This window comes from Fukomys damarensis, unplaced genomic scaffold (genome assembly GCF_012274545.1).
Source record: "Fukomys damarensis isolate Sample0158 unplaced genomic scaffold, DMR_v1.0_HiC HiC_scaffold_4, whole genome shotgun sequence".
Lineage (NCBI taxonomy): Eukaryota > Metazoa > Chordata > Mammalia > Rodentia > Bathyergidae > Fukomys > Fukomys damarensis.
Window position 1 is genome coordinate 30961003 of NW_022900916.1, and position 16602 is coordinate 30977604.

The 16602-nt window shown below is 40.7% G+C and overlaps 1 protein-coding gene across 1 annotated transcript in view; it reads right to left on the minus strand.

Moving 5' to 3' along the window:
- Positions 1-16602, minus strand: part of Scrn1 (secernin 1) — a 59883-nt gene that overhangs the window by 32793 nt on the left and 10488 nt on the right. The window contains exon 2 of the mRNA XM_010628296.2: positions 6048-6207. Coding sequence (XP_010626598.1) covers positions 6048-6206 — 159 coding nt within the window. The 5' untranslated portion in view covers position 6207. The remainder of the gene's footprint in view (positions 1-6047; positions 6208-16602) is intronic.

The following is a 16602-nucleotide window of genomic DNA, read 5'->3' on the forward strand; positions in this document are numbered from 1 at the left end:
GCCAGTCATCTAGAACCTGAACTCCACAGGCAGTCTTTTTGTAAATAAAATTCACCGACCTTGACAGTTGTCACATTAATAATGAGCAGAGAAGTGGGATTTGAGGTAGCAGAGAAGATTTCAATAGAGAAAAATATTCAAAAAGCTTATGAAACAATTTAGTGCTCAGTGTCAAAGTCCTAGCTAAATTTCTATTAGAAAAGAAAAGAGTGTTCAATACTTGGATGGATTTTTACAAAAGTAGTTTGGTTGTCAGCTCCAGGCATCAGAAGTGACTGGGGGAAAAAGATGAGCATTTGTCTTGCTGTACCAGGGGTATTCACACTCTGTCTTTCATAAAACAAATCCATCAGCCAATGCTACTTCTGGGTGACAAAGCCACATCATCCAAGCAGGGAGGGATCATGATGAGGCACACTTCCAAATGCCAGCCCTGCCTAACTGCCGAGTCATGGGGTTTTAAAGGAATTGCCCATCCAGAGCTTGCCACTCTTGAGTCTGCAGAGGAACACCTGCCAAGGTAGAGGACAGAAAAGACGAGGTTTGGAAACTACCTACATACAAAGACAAAAACAACTATTCTGCAGAGCAAGCCCTTTATTGTCTGGTGATGTTGGGTCAACAGTGAAAAGCAAGATCAGCTTCATGCTGGAGCCAACGCCACCCACGTTCCAACACACACTATTTCTGGACATCACCCAGTGAAAGGGGAACAGAGACACTTGCACAATAGGCATTTCAGTTAATGAAATGCAACCATTGTGCCTTTCCTACTGTACTCAGATGGTGAACACAGCCCTGGCACCACCAGAGAAAACCACTGTGGGATGTGTTGATGACTCAGCCAAACTCCTTAAGGAGTGAGAAGAGGCAGGAAAAATAGGATGCTTCAGAGACACAGCTTTAGCTTTAGGAAAATTGCTATTCCAAGTGCCATTGCTCATGAGGGATTTGCTTGTTTCTTTTAATTTTGTTTTTACCCTAGTGTCTTGCCTGCTGTTTGACTGATTGTATGTCTTTAGGTTCATCAATCTAAGTAAAGACTAATGAAGGTGTCAAGGTTAAAGGGCAACATGGTTAAATACATTTTAAAAGAACTGTTTTTGCAGCTCCCTGAAGCTTTAAGAGATCTTTGGGGCTGAGCAACACAGAGGCCTGGGGTCAGGAAGAGGATTGGGAGGAGAAATGCTGGATAGAACCTCTCTGCTCAGCCAAGATCTCATGGAAGCCAGGACTGTACCTCTCACTCTCCACAGCCCCTATTCCAGGCATAAAGAAAAAAAAGAGAAAGACAGAAAAACAGAGGCCATGGAGCTCCATTCCACTCTTTCAGGTTCGAAAATGATTTGCACTTTCCCACTGTAAAGAATAGCCTTCAAAATTGTCAGGTTCTTCCCCATATAATCACAAAAACCACAAATACAGCCTCCATCTGAACAACTGTTCGCACAGTGTTACCAAGTCACCACTAATTCTTAATCTTCTGCTCTTCTCAAAATATTTTCACTGGTGAGGAAAAGCACAACGATCCCCCAAAAGCTTGCTCCAAATCATAAAAATTAGATAACTTCCTTGAGGATACTGTGTCCACATAGCACTCTGTGCAGTGGAATCGAGACATAAATTAAAATTGACTTTCAAAAAAGGGAAAATAATGCAGATGAGGTTTAATACCAAATAATAGCATACTCTCTTAAAAAATATTATGTATCGCATCTGACTTTGTTATGAAGCGTTCTCTCTATCTCCATAAACTATGGTATAATAAGCCTCTTGGGCACCAAGTAAAAGTAATATAAAGTTTAGCTGAAATCCATTGTTTTCCTGGAACAGTGTTCTAATATTGCTTCAACATTTTTCTAAATAGAAGGCTCAACTATGTAAGAATAAAACATCCATGGCATGCATACACAAACAGGTGTATACACACACACACACACACACACACACACACAGAGCATGCCATAATCCAGGAAACCATTTGCTTCCTCCACCTCCCCCAACTTGGAGGGAGGAACTTCATCTGGAATAAAGTCAAGGTGAGTTCAGTGATACCCTCGAGGGGGGCCGAGGATTTAGCTCAGTGGTTCCACCACCTGCCTCGCAAGCGCAAGGACCCGAGTTCGATCCCCAGTATAAAAAAAAAAAAAAACAACAACAAAACTAGGTACATATTTACGCACCATACCTTGCGACCCAAAAAGTTGTTAAAAACTCAGAATCCATAAGAGAAACACTAAAGAATATAAAATTAACATGCTCCAATCTGCTGTGGCTGAACAAAAAGGTGCACCATAATATCCAATCTCTGCGGATCTCTGAAGGATCTTCTTTCTTATTCTTCTGGACTTGGCTACCTGGACTTGATATATGGTAGGAGATGGGTGGATGAAGCTGACTGACAAGATCAGATGAAGAGTAGGGAAGGTGAGTGGACCAGGTAGAGAGAAGACAGCCTAGGAGGGTGGACCAGCTAGAAGGGTGGGTGGGCAGATGAGTAATCAGAATGACGTTTGCATGTGGTTATCCTCAGCAAATGAGTTCCTGGGACCTCAGCACTGGAGTATGAAGTTCTAGGGAAACCTCAGGATACAAGTGCTTAAAATATCACAGAATGAATGTGGATTTCGTAGGTTTTTATGGAAAGTTCTCACTCCTTAAAGCTTAAAAGGAAAGAAAATATATATGCTAAGGAGTGCTTTTCAAAAGCTACATAATAAAAATTGAGGTTCACATATGCTACTATCATGGAAAAAAGTGAGAAAGTAAGGCTAGATAGTCATAGTGTTGTTTTGTTTTGGGGTTTTTGCATTTGCATAACCCTAGAGGAATGAGCAAGAAATTAATAAAAAAGGATATAGAAGATGGAAATCCAGACAGGTAGGGACGGGAGGAGGAGGATTTCTTAGCGTGAATCTTTTTAATATCATTTAATCTTTGAACTACTTAATATATTATCTACTCAAAATGTAAATTTACATTAAAAAGTAAATAAGTTGAAAACTTATGTTTACACAAAAACCTACACATGAACACTTATAGTAGCTTTAATTATAATTGCCATAACCTGGAAACAGTCAAGACATTCTTTAGTACATGAATGGAAAAATAGACTGTGGTACATCCCTACAATGGCGTGTTAGTAATAAAAATGCACGCATTATCAAACCTAGCAAAGTCATGGAGGAAACTTGCACGCAGATAAGTGAAAGAAGCCAACCTGAAAAGGCGACTTACTATATGACTCCAACCACACATCTGAAAAGACAAAACTATGGAGACAGTGAAAAGATCGGTGGTAGCTAGAAGATGGGGAAAGTGATGGATAGGTGAGGAGCACAGAGGACTTTTAGGGCAGCAAGAATATTTCAGTGATACTATAATGGTGCATACATGTGATCACACATGTGTCAAAACCCACAGGATATATACAACATAGAGAGTAAACCACAAACTTTATTTTTTTTTTTTTGGTACTGGGGATTGCAACCACAAATTTTAGTTAATAAAAAATGTATTCATATCAGTTCATCAGTTTTAACTAGTGTACCAGCCTAATGCAAGAGGTTAATAAGGGAAGACTAGAAGGCAGAATGAGGGGGTAGATGGAAACTCTCAGTACTTTCTATTCATATTCCTGAAACTATTACATTGTTCTTTTTTTGAAGACTATTAATTTAAAAAAAAAAAGAAAAGAAAGCAAACATGAGCAGAGTGCCAGTTGAGAAGAGTTCTGAACAGCATACAAATCATCCTAGACTCACTCTGTAAACAACCAAATATTTTTCAATAAGGGAGTGACAGAGCAGTGATCTGGAAAGAAAAATTTAGTACCCTGCGTGGAGAAGGATCCAGGAGACCAGGGACGAATAAGAAGACTACAGCCAAGGGAGGATGGAGCCAGTTGGAATGAGACTGTGGAAGGGAGATGGGGATACGGTACAGAAAGCAACAGGACTCAATGACACTGTCCCTGTGCATCCCGAAATGTGGCAAAATGAAGCTCAATATACCCCCTAGTTTCCAGTGTAAATTCTGTAGCACACAATGGTGCTGTTAGAGCAACAGGGACAAATGAGATGGAGAAAATAAATCTGTTTTTTGTCCTGGGAGGTTATATTACCTACAAAATATACAAGTGGATATTACAGAGGCAACTCAAAACCTAGTACAAAACTCAGCAAAGAGATCAGGGCTGCCCTGAAGATAAATTATGGTATATATCAAACTGCACCTACTTATGTAAGGGGCCATGATTTAACCTACAGAATACTTAAGTAATAATATACCATGCGTTAGCCAGTAAAAGAAATTTAGTCTCTTTCCTAAAATGATTATTACCATGAAAATAAAATACTTGGAATCACATAGCCTACTGCTCCAAAAAAGAAAACAAACTTTTTTCAGACATGATTATAAATGGGTTTGTGTGTTGTTATAGATAGTATGGCTTTTTAACAAATTACCCCCAAAATGTAGTAGTATAACTAAGATACTTGCTTCTTATGTTCACAGGTTGGATAGGCCAGGCATGTGTACCACAAACAGCAAGCAAAGTGTGTGTGCCCACTCAAATGTCTGGCTTGGAATCATCTGGAAGCTGTGAGTTGGGGGAGGTGGAGGAAGCAAATGGTTTCCTGGATTATGGCATGCTCTGTGTGTGTGTGTGTGTGTGTGTGTGTGTACACCTGTTTGTGTATGCATGCCATGGATGGTTAATTCTTACATATGAGCCTTCTATTTAGAAAAATGTTGAAGCAATATTAGAATACTGTTCCAGGAAAACAATGGATTTCAGCTAAACTTTATATTACTTTTACTTGGTGCCCAAGAGGCTTATTATACCATAGTTTATGATAAAAGCTGACACAGCCAATAAAAGAATTTAGTAAAACAGCAGAATATAAAACTAACCTATGATAACCATCACGGAAGTTGGAAAGCACACACTAGGAGTACGGAGAAATAGGCTTTCTATTCATTGCTGTTGAAAAACCCCAGTGCGGGAGGAAACTTAACAATATTTAACAAATTCACATATTTATTTACCTTGTATCCCGGCAACCTCATTTCTAGGCATCTATCCCCCAAGAAATACTGACAAAAATTTTAACACCACTCAAAATAAGAATTGATGGATAATTTTAACATGATAAAAATACATAAAAACAATAGTAGACACTATGATAGATGCTCAAGGCTATTATTCACTTCAGCACTATTTATAAAAGCAAAAGACTGGAAAATAACCCACACGTCCAGCAGCATTACGGCACATCCACAGAACAGGACACTGTGCAGCTCTGAATGAGGAATGAAGACACCCGGATGTACTACATGCCCTGATCACCAAGGAAAATTTTTCATTGAAAAAGGCGAAATGGAGAAAAGTATACGTTACGTGCTATTGTTAATCTAAGCAAAGAGGAAAGCATATGTATACGTATATGTATATGTATATGTAATATATTACATATATGTGTAAATGTTTTGGTTGGGTTGGTTTGGTTTGGTACCGGGGATCAAACTAGGCCCATCGCACTTCCGAGTCAGGCAGCAGAACCACTGAGCTAAATCCCTGGCCCAATATGTAAAATTTAAAGTGGAAAGATACATTTAAAGAGTTCCAACTGGGATGTAACTCAGTGGCACAGCACATGCCTGGCAAGTAAGTATAAGGTTCTGAGTTCGATCCCTGGTACCACAAAAAAAAAAAGTGTACCTATAGAGGAAAAAAAAAAAGGAGTAAAGGAGTCAAGGTTGGGAGTTAGACTTTTTAAACTACATCTTATTTTATAGATTTGACTTTGGAAGCAGGTAAACATTTTAGTAAAATTATAAAAAGAGAACCATAACAAACCCAGAATTCCCCATGAGCCTTGTTCTGAAGGCTATGAGCAAATCTGAAGGGAAACAGGAATCAGCAGAAAGAATATGACAATCTGAAAAGTGAGCAGGCTTCCAAGAAGAGAGACAGGGGGCTGGAGACATAGCCAAAGAAAGAGAACATACACAGATAGATGGAGAGACTGCAATGCATAACTTACCTCAACTTTACTCTCAGGTTCATGATCCACAGCGGAGAAATATACAACCTCTTGAACTTCATCCCTGGGCCGGGCTGAATTTTTCCCAAACACCACGAAACCATCCTTTGCACGTGGCGGGAAGGCCACAAAACAGTAACTTGGAGGAGCCACTGCCATCCTAAAATAAAAAAGGCAATGAGAGAGTGGGAAGAGGCCTGACACAGAGCAGGCCAAAAGCAACAGCTTCAAGTGTATTTCACCAGCTCAGAGACTTCTAGTGAGCTGTGCACATGAGCTCATTAAAGGATCCCAGCTGGCACAGGAAGCTGGGGCGCCAGGAGTCGAATTGCAGAGCAGAGAGACCAGATACTGTTTGGTACTCTGTGGGATTAAATGAGCTCAGATTTGCAACAAACCCCAGTCAGTGGCAGCCAAAAGTACAGTGAGGTAGTAGAAAGGAAAGGAGATTATTGTTCCAGGCAGAAGACACACACACTCACACCCAATCTGTCACATGAATAAATGAATAAATAAATAGTCCATCATCCTTTGGCATTTGCAGGGATCAGCTCCAGCACCCCTCACAGAATGCTCAAGTCCCTTATATAAAAAGCATAGTATTTGCATATAACCTTCACACATCTTCTTGTACACTAAATCATCTCTAAATTATTTATAACACATAATACATTATAAAGGTTATGTAAATTCATTTGTGTGCTGTACAGTTTAGGGAATAATGGCAAGAAAAAAATTTGTACATGTTCAGTACTGATGCACTTCCACCCCTCCCGCCCCAAATACTGCATTTTCCATCCTAGGATGGCTGAATCCACAGATGCAGAACCTGAGGATGCAAGACTCAGAGACAGGATAGCCACCTGGACTCTGCAACAGTGCACTGCACAGGTGCCTTGGATCTAGAGATGCATGGCCACTGCATAAGAGATTTTAGGGTGTGATGAGGAAATTAGTCTAGAAACAAACTGAAAGATATCACCATCACCCTTTTAAAAATTTTTACTCTACCTCAATGACATAACACTCACGCACATTTCAGGTTTCCTCCCACCTCTCTCGTCGCTCCTGGGCTGGCTTGTTCTCTTGTAAATGGTAATTGCGCATCCTCAATGTTTAATTCTCCTTTCCTTATTTAATGCTCTTTTCTTTCTGGGAAAATTCATGCACATCCAGAGTTCTCCTTGTCAGCTAAACACCAGTGACCTACACATTATAATTCCCACTCAGTTCTCAACTTGAGCTCCTGACCCACAGATCCAAGTGTCTCCCTGGTGTGCAAAGTTGATTTTTATCTTCTTCCCCAAACTGGGTCCCTTGCCAAGGTTCCCTATTTCAAAGGCCAGTTCCCCATCCATCCTGTTGAAGCTTCCAGGGCTCAAGGACTATCCCTGCCATCTGCTTTTCCATTACCCAACATGACTACTTTCTGTAGATTTGACCTCCTAAATCTCTGTGGAAACCTGCCACTCCCCTCCATCCCTACTGTCACCACCTCCCACCTAGCTACGTCATCCTAACCTGGACCATGCAGTAGCCTTTTACAGGGTTGCTACAAACCCTCTGTTATTCCCCCTCCAAACACTCTGCATGTTGCAGCCAATGTAATCTTTTTCGAAAGAGAATCTGACCATGTAATTGCTGCATAAAATGCTTCTAAGCTTGCCTGCAGCTCTTAGAATAGAGACCAAAATCTGGTCACGCTTGTGTCCCCTCTCAGCCTTATCTCACGCCGCCCAACCTCCACTTTCATGATGCCAGCACAGAGGCGTTTTTCAGTTCCTCTGTACCCCTAAGGCCATTGTACATGCCCCACATATATGCATTCCTTTCCCTGCTCCCTACATCAAAACTATTTACCTAGTAACTCCCATAGCTTCACACAGCAGCTCAAATGTCAATCTAATTTATGTCACTGTTCTGTATACTCTTAAAGAATTCTGCCTTTTCCTTTGTGATAACCATCACAATCTGAAATATGTGTATAATTACTGTATTGTCAACAATCAATAGTTCCTACCCACAAAGACTAAGCAATCTGAAAGTAGGAACCAAGTCTATTTTGCCTGCCATTGTAGACCCAGCTCTATATAATGTCATGCACGGTACATTTTCAAATAATAATAAACAGATGTTCTTTTCTGTTTTCTTAATATTCCACAAACAGAGGTTGGATGTCTATAACTCTCTTTTCCTACCATCATGCCCTTACCTTAGTCTGTGCACAACTTTCCGAATCTGATTCAAAACTGCCTGCTTTCAGGAAGACATCTCTAAAGGACTCAGTAATTTATTCAATACCCACAAGCTTTAACACACCCAGTTTGTTCTAGAATAATGTACATTTACTGCTTGAAAATATATGGTTCTAAATAATGCCCCCTGAGGGCAGGACCCATGCCACCCAACTACAGAACCTCCCTCTTTAACCTCCTGCATTATAGGCACTCAACAGACATATCTATTGAATTAACTACTATATCATCAATTATCTAGTGCAAACGCTTTTAGTGCAAGGGCAAAATGTGAGAAGTAAAGTGCCATGCTCAGAAGAGCATCCACTAGACTGAGATTCAAAATTTAGCCCTTAGCTCCACCACCTACAAAACTGTGTGACCTTGGGCAAGTCATTTGCCTCCCTGTGCCTGTGTTTCCTCTTGCAAATGTCTTGTCCCAGCCCACTGGTTTCTCATAAGTATCAAATAAAATGATGCTTGAGAACATATTTTGCAAATTATGGAGGCTGCATAAATGATATCTGGGAGCTTGATAGGATTAGCATCTCCAAATTTCTGCCAAGCAAGCCAATCAAAACGGACTTGCCTCATTCATATCTACCGCAGTTATCAAATTTTAGTCAGCAATATTCTGTTAGAAACATCTCTGTGAGAGACTACGGTGCTATTTCTGACCAGGCCATATAAGGTTCATCTGTATATACCCACTCTGGCTATCGGAGTCTTCACTGCCCTGCTTACAGCAGGTCCCTTCCCAAGGTGCAGAGAAATGGAGGGCCTCTCACAGCTCTGGAAATAATTCCTTCCTAGCTCCCAAAACGTTCTCCCTCCTCCGCAAGAAAGAAAAGCCAGGGAGAAAAGACTCTAATTCTTTCTCCCCTTAACCTTCCTCACGTTCACAAAAACTGCTTAATTTGCAGACTTGATGGGTAGAGAGAGATATGAACAAAGAATCCCTGTAGACAAGAAGGACCTAGAATAACGACCACATGAGATGTCTTCACAGAGGGGTCCTAGAATGATTGGCTTTGTTGAGAGCAGGAAGAATGGCTGGCAAGTGCAACAAGGGTGGCTGATGGAGAGAAATCTAAGTTGGAGGAAGGAGGCAGTGACCTTGGTTTTCAGCCTCAAGTATGTAACAGGACTTCCCTTCTTCCCCTATCCTTGCACCATTTCAAAAGTGCTATGTCTACGGCTTGGGGATTTAGCTCAGCGGTTCGGTGGCCTGCCTTGAAAGTGCAAGGACCCGAGTTCAATCCCCGGCACCAAAAAAAAAAAAAAAAGAAAGAAAAGAAAAGAAAAAGAAAAAAGTGCTATGTCTGATTTAGGAGCAGAATCTCACTTCACTCTTGCCTGAAATGCTAGGAATATACTGGCTCTGCATTTACAAGATGTATCTGTGGAAAATAAGCAAAACCCATAGGGTTTTAAACCAACACCTAGTCTTCAGCCAGGGTATTCACTTGGTCATCAACTCAGCTAAGCCACTTGACTATGATGTAGTTATAAGAAACAAGAAATGTGGGCCCAGGAAGGCTGGTTTTTCCACTCCATTTTGTGAATGATTGGGAATGCCAGAAGACAGCACAATTTCAATGTGTGCTTAAAAATGTGTGTGTGTGTGTGTGTGTCCAGGAAAACAGCTAAATCAACCAGCAAATTATCACAATCAGTAGCAAACTAGCTGAGCTAACTATCCATTTGTTTTGCCTAGATCCACATTCTGTACACTGACGAGCCTCTGTGATGATGTCTGATCTCCACTCTTCTATAGGATGGCTACTGGCCCTGTGTGACTACTGAAATGTAGTTAATATGATTAAGGAACTGGATTTTCCCCTTTATTCAAAACACTGATTAGTTTACATTTTAAGTGGCCACATGAGGCTAGTAAGAACTCCATTGCAGTTCCCAAGAAACCCAGTAAAGGAGATTTCTATGTTAAGACTTCTGATGATCCCTAAGTATTTATTTGTGAAATCCCCAATTATTCTAGTGATAAAATGTTCTCTTATCTATAAAAACAAAAGTAGCAAAGAGGGGAGGTGGGACACTTCTCAAAGATGGAGGAAAAGGTAAAAAACAAACAAACAAAAAAAACACCTTAGGAAGTAGGAAGTAGTTACTGGAGTCACCAGGTTTGGTTTAAGGAAGCTCTTTCCTCCAAAAGCTAAAGGTAGGAGTTCCAGTTCCAGCTGCGAATTCCATTTCTCCTGATGTGCAGCTCCTCATCCTTACTCTGAACACCCAGGAAGGCAGCCCTTGCTTCCACCTGGGAAGCCTTTTTGTACTCACTGGGTCAATTCTCATTTCCCTCCTAAATCAATTTGTGATCCCTTCACTTTTCTTCAAACCTCCACCTACCTCCTCGAAGCACTGTCTCACTTTCTACAGCACAAAGGGGGTGTGGGGCTGTTCCAGAGAGGACATGCAGGGGAGTGGAGCCGCGGTGTGATGCTGTAGGCCTGGAGCTGAATCCAGGAGCCTACAAACCAATGTTTCCCAGGACTACGCTGTGGCCCTCTCATGGATAACAAAATCAATTCAGTGGACAGGAAGAACATTTTTTTTAGAAAAACATTGTTTTAGAAAGAGCATATGCATCTCACAGAGATGTTGGTAAGTGTTAGTAAGTGTTGATATAAGAATTCTACTTCTTTCCCCAGAAATGGGGAATTGTATCCAGGGCCTTAGCACTAAGCTACATCCCAAGATCTTCCTTTTATTTCTGAGAAAAGGTCTCATTAAATCACTAAATTGCCCAAACTTGGAATCTGTGTTAGTAACTTTTCTCTCATTGCTGAGACAAAATACCAGACACCCAAAGTTAAAGGGGAAGGGGTTTACTTGGCTTACAGTTCGTAAAGATTTCAGTTCATAATCAGCTGACTCTAAGGCAAGGACAATGAACAGGCCTGGCAGAGCAGAAATAACACGGCACACACAAGGCAGCAAAGGTAACAGCAGAGTTAACAGCGCCTCCCTGCCCCTTTTATCTTATCCAGAGTACTTAGGGTGGGTAGCACTCACATCCTTAATCCTAGTTTCCTTGAAACTAGTATTGCACCATGAATCAGTTCCAGTTTCACACACTCTGGATCAAGCCTATGACCACATGAGGCTTTGGGGGGACATCCAGACCCAAACCACAACAAAATCCTCCTGCCTCAGCCTCCCAGAGTGCTAGGATTACAGCCTTGAGCCGCCAGGCTTAGCTAAGAAACTCTGCCTTTAGGACTGGGTACATACATAGGCACATGGAAATGGGAGTATGCACTGCATAAAGAAACAGCTTTTCTCTCCTTTTAGCTCTCAAGGAAAAAGCCTTAAAAGCAACAGGCTTAAATGGTAGGCCTACAGAATAAGGCTGCTTTGTGGCAAATGCCTATTAAGATTCTTGCCAGGCTAGCAATAAACTAACAGTGCTAATTAATGAGACACTCCAGTTTAACTCCCACCAGTGGATAAGCGGACAGGCATTCGCTCGGAAGCTTTAAAGTGCATTTTCCTGTAGTCTGTACTGTACAGCCATGCTCTCTAGGTTCTCCAATTGAAATTATTTATAACGTTGCAGGCTACTGGGGGAAAGGGAATAATATTAAAAGACAAAGTTGGGATAAAGCCACAAGTTGGAAATATGAAGACATCTTGGTGCTTGTATTATTTTTCGTGGTGGCTAAAGGAAGTCAGATTATTCATTAGCTGGCTACATACAAAATAATATAGCTAGGCCAGGGATGCACCTCAGGAGCACCATGCCTGCCTGGCAAACATAAGGCCCTGAGTTCAATTCCCAGTACCCGGGATGGAGATATATATATGAATATATATACGAATAATATATATCTAATGAATATATGGTTTTTTTCCTCCCAGTCCCCACTCTAATCGGTTCTCAGTGTAACCCACCAGTGTTTTGTCCAGTAACACTTCATGAAATGTTGGAAATATTCTCATCTGCTGTCCAACACAGTAGCCACTAACCAGATGGGCCTACTGAGTACTTCAGCAGCTAGTGCAACTGAGGAAATGAAGTTTTAATTAATTGAAAATTAAGCAGCCAACATTATACTAATTGAAATTAGCCAACCACAAAGACCATAAATACAAGTTCAGTATCCCTTATTCAAAATGCTTGGGAGTAGAAGTGTTTTTAGATTTCAGATACTTTTCAGAATACGCATAATGAAATAGCTTGGGAAAAAGACTCAAATACAAACACAAAATTCACTTATATTTCATATACACATTAAACATATAGCCTGTAATCAACTTTATGTAATATTTTTAGTGTTCCTACATTTTCACTGAAACCCATATCATATGTGACTAAGCATACAATTTTCCATTCTGGTGTCAAAAAGTTTCAGCTTTCATATTTTCAGATGCAGGAGGCTTACTCTGTATTATACAATTTCAGTTACATAAGGTATCTAAGGTTAGTCAAACACCCAGAAACAGAAAGTAGAAGTGGGGTTTCTAGGGTTGGGAATAGAGGGTTGTTTAATGGGTAAAGAGTTTCCATTTGGCAAAATGAAAACGTTCTGGAGACTGATCACACAATGGTGTGGATGCACCCAACACAACTGGACTATGCAATTAGAATAATACATTTCATATATTGTTTAGTACATTTTTTAAAGGTTTAAATAGCCACACATGGCTCGAAGCTTCTGTACTGAAATGCAGCTTTAGATATGATGCCATTACTATGGTGAGGGATCCCTAGCTCAGTCTCTTACCCTGTGGAACCCCCTCAGGATTCATGACTTCCTCTTGGGAACAAGATATTAGCGCTCTCCTAGAGCTGGCTACAAAGGATGCCTCTCCCAACACTCACCCTCTTACTGGTGGCAGGAGGCTGGCCTCCGGGCTTGTGGGACTGGAGTGCTGCTCTCCTGTAGCTAGGAGACCACTTGCAAAATGTCTAGACTAGGAGGGAGACAGCCTTGTGGGAGAAAAGATCTTTGTCCTCAAGTTCAGTGAGGAGTTATTGAAAGCATGAATGCCCTGAGCCCAGGCAGGGGTTTTCTTTGCCTGACTGCCAAATGCCCTGCCTCTTTATCAAAGTGAAGCTAGAGTGACCCTCCTCGGTCCCCTTAGCCAGTAATAAAGCCTTGAGTCACCCAAGAGGAAGAAAATGACTGTATGAGCTATAGGCTTGTTAACTCCCTTACAAATAATTGTGACAAACTGTTCTCCTTACACAACGAATGAAGACCAACTCACTACCAAGGCTTCCCTCCCAGCTTTTCTAAGTTTAAATTTTGATATCTGTGCATTACCACTTCGCAAAACTGCAAAGAAAAAATTATCTTTCTATTTTATTTAATGATGAATTCATTTTTTTAAAGTATTGAAATTCCTGCTATACTAAAAATGGGACAAATCACATTCATTTTAAAATTGATTTTTCTGTTATACATCTTGCTCCTGAAATAGTAAAGAATAAGGACATGTTTGGGAAAGGAATTATCTAACTAAAAATTGGGATGTAAATGGCAACTCCCAAAAGTCATATAGATACACAGCCAGTGAGATCCAGCTCATAAGTCAGTGCCTTGGCTGAGGAATTATCAAGAAAGACCATATAAAGTAGTGCATGTATTATTCGGCTACTTGTCACCATAATAAATATCAGATGATCAACTTATAAAGAGGAAAGGTTTATTTTGGCTGGATTCAAGTTTTGGAGGCTGACTACTCGTGTTGCCTCTGGGCCTGTGTGTAGATGGTGCATCGTGGTGAACAGTGCATAGTGGAGCGAGGCTGCTCATGTTAAGGCCAAAAAGCAGAAGGAGAGAGATAGAAAGGGGCTGGACTCCCGCTATCCCTTTAAGAGCCCACCTATGATAACCTAAAACCTGCTATTAGGTTCCACCTCTTAAAGCATCCACCAGCTCTCTATAGCACCACCTTAGGTCCAACACTTTGACATATGGGTGTTTGAGGGACACTCCAGATCCAATTAACAGCAGCAATAAGTAAGCCGGCTATGGAGCCTACCTGGGTTCAAATCTCAGCCTTTAGAAAGCTGAAATAACAGGAAATATTTTGAGATCTACAGATCTCCCACAGACATTCAGGTATTTGACAACTCCAAGATCTGGCAACACTGAGCCACATCCTTTGAGACACCAGGAGTTAGGAGTGGCTCCTCTGAATAGGATCTATACTCCCTCACTATACTCCTTGATACTGCAGCCTAAGGATTGACTCTCGTCACCACTGTGCAACTACACATATTTTACACTGCCTCACTAGTGCTGTGGTCCTGTGTGCATAGGAGCCAGAGACACAGAGATCCTTTCTCATCCTGGCTCCGCTCACTAATTCTAAGCCAAAGCTTCCTTCCTTTGGAAAAGGGACTAATCCCCCCACCCAACACAGCCCTCAACAAGTTATCACAACAGCATGTGGAAAGCACCCAGCACAGAGGCTGCATACAGTGGACACTCAATACATGCTCACTTTCCTCCCTCCTACTGCTAACAGTGATGTGTTATCAGCACCTGGTTCATCAGACTCACTCATTTTCCCAAGTACAACTAAAACGCACTTAAAGCATCAGAGCACTAGATCTAACCATCAACTAACAAAAAAGCCCAGTTGACACCATATAAGATTCGGTCAACAAAATCAAGATTCTAGCAAGACCTATAGGACAAAACTGGCTTTTTCAACCACCAAAAAGAGGGGGAAAAGCTGCAAGAAATAAAGATACTTAAGATATATCAATCAATTTTAATGAACAAAACTTATTTGGATCCTGACATAAGCAAACTGAAAAACTTTTCAAGACAATTGGCATTATATGCACATGGACTGGATAGTTGGTGGTATTAAGAATGACTGCTAATGTCTTAAATATGACCACGGTGCTATGGTTATGTACATAAGAAGAACCCATGTCTCTTGGAGATACAGACTGAAATAGATCCATGTGACATGATACAGTGGAAGTAGAGGGTTGGAAGAAAAGATCAGAGCTCAGATGAAACAAGACTGACTGCGAAATAAAAACTGTTAAAGCTGGGTGATCGGTACAGTGGGTTGGTTCTCACTGTTCTCTACTTTTATAGATGCTTTAAGTTTTCTATAACAAGTCACTTTTTAAAGGTAAATCACACAATATTTAAAATTCTTTTAAGGTTAGAGATAGCACTGGACTGATGTACTAGTAAGGAATTTTTGTGGGAGTTTCTACTTGTGAGTAGCATACTCAAGGGCTCAGATACATCCTTGAGAAAGGACTGGGAGAGATTTCAAGTGTGTCTTGGAATGTTCTGGCACTACAAAAAAATGCAACCTCAGTCCCTTTACTTTCTTTTCCCTTAGTTTTAAAACAGCTTTCTCTATTTACCAGACAGTCCCATGAAAACAAAGACTCACATAAATCTCTACTTCTCAGCACCCAGCTCAGAGATGGGCATAAAACAAGATCTCGATGTGTTTGTTGAGCAAAGGGCAGTTCTTATATTTCACCTTCAGTGAGAGAAAAAAATAAGCAAAATCCGATTTTGACAAGATGCTCCCATACTGTGGTTCAATCGACAGTATTCAAATTTGGCCAAGCTTCAATACGGTCTGGGGAGCTCCTTTAAAAGGCAGATTCCCAGACACCCCTCCTCAGAGATTCCAGTTCAGAGGACCCAAGCTGAGATCACAGGAAGGGTATTTTTAACAAACCCAAGTGACTCTGATGCATCCAATTATGACTGGTACGTAACAGCCACAGTGTTGTTAATCTCTTTCTTTGCCTCTCAAAAGTATTACTCATTTTTTTCTGCCTGGTCCACCACACACACACACACACACACACACACACACACGCGTGCCATGGAAATTTTCAACACAACAAATGACAATAATGTAATAAATACCCTGCAGGCATCAGCCAGCCTTAAAGTCATCAACTTTCTGCCATCGTATTTCTCCATTGTATTTTTAAGGAAACCATTTAATTTTATCAGAAGTCAGAAACTTCCTTGGCAGTAATACTTTTTGTCTTAGGGCTGAAAGGAGGTGAAGCTACTTGTTCCAGGCTAACTCGAAAGAGAGTGGTTTTCTTTTCCCAACATGGAAGATAGTTGTATGGCACATAGTTGAAGAAGACTCATTTTTTTCTCTATCCTTTGGGCTTTAAAATGGAGAAATCAGAAAGATTTGGATTAATTATTTAATATTTCACATTAAATTTTCACTACCTTATTTAAATCTCACCCAACCTTTATTCTGTTTTCTTTTTGATGCAGGGGATTGAACCAGGGCCTAATGCATGCTATGGGCAAAAAACATAAAGAAATGCAATATATATG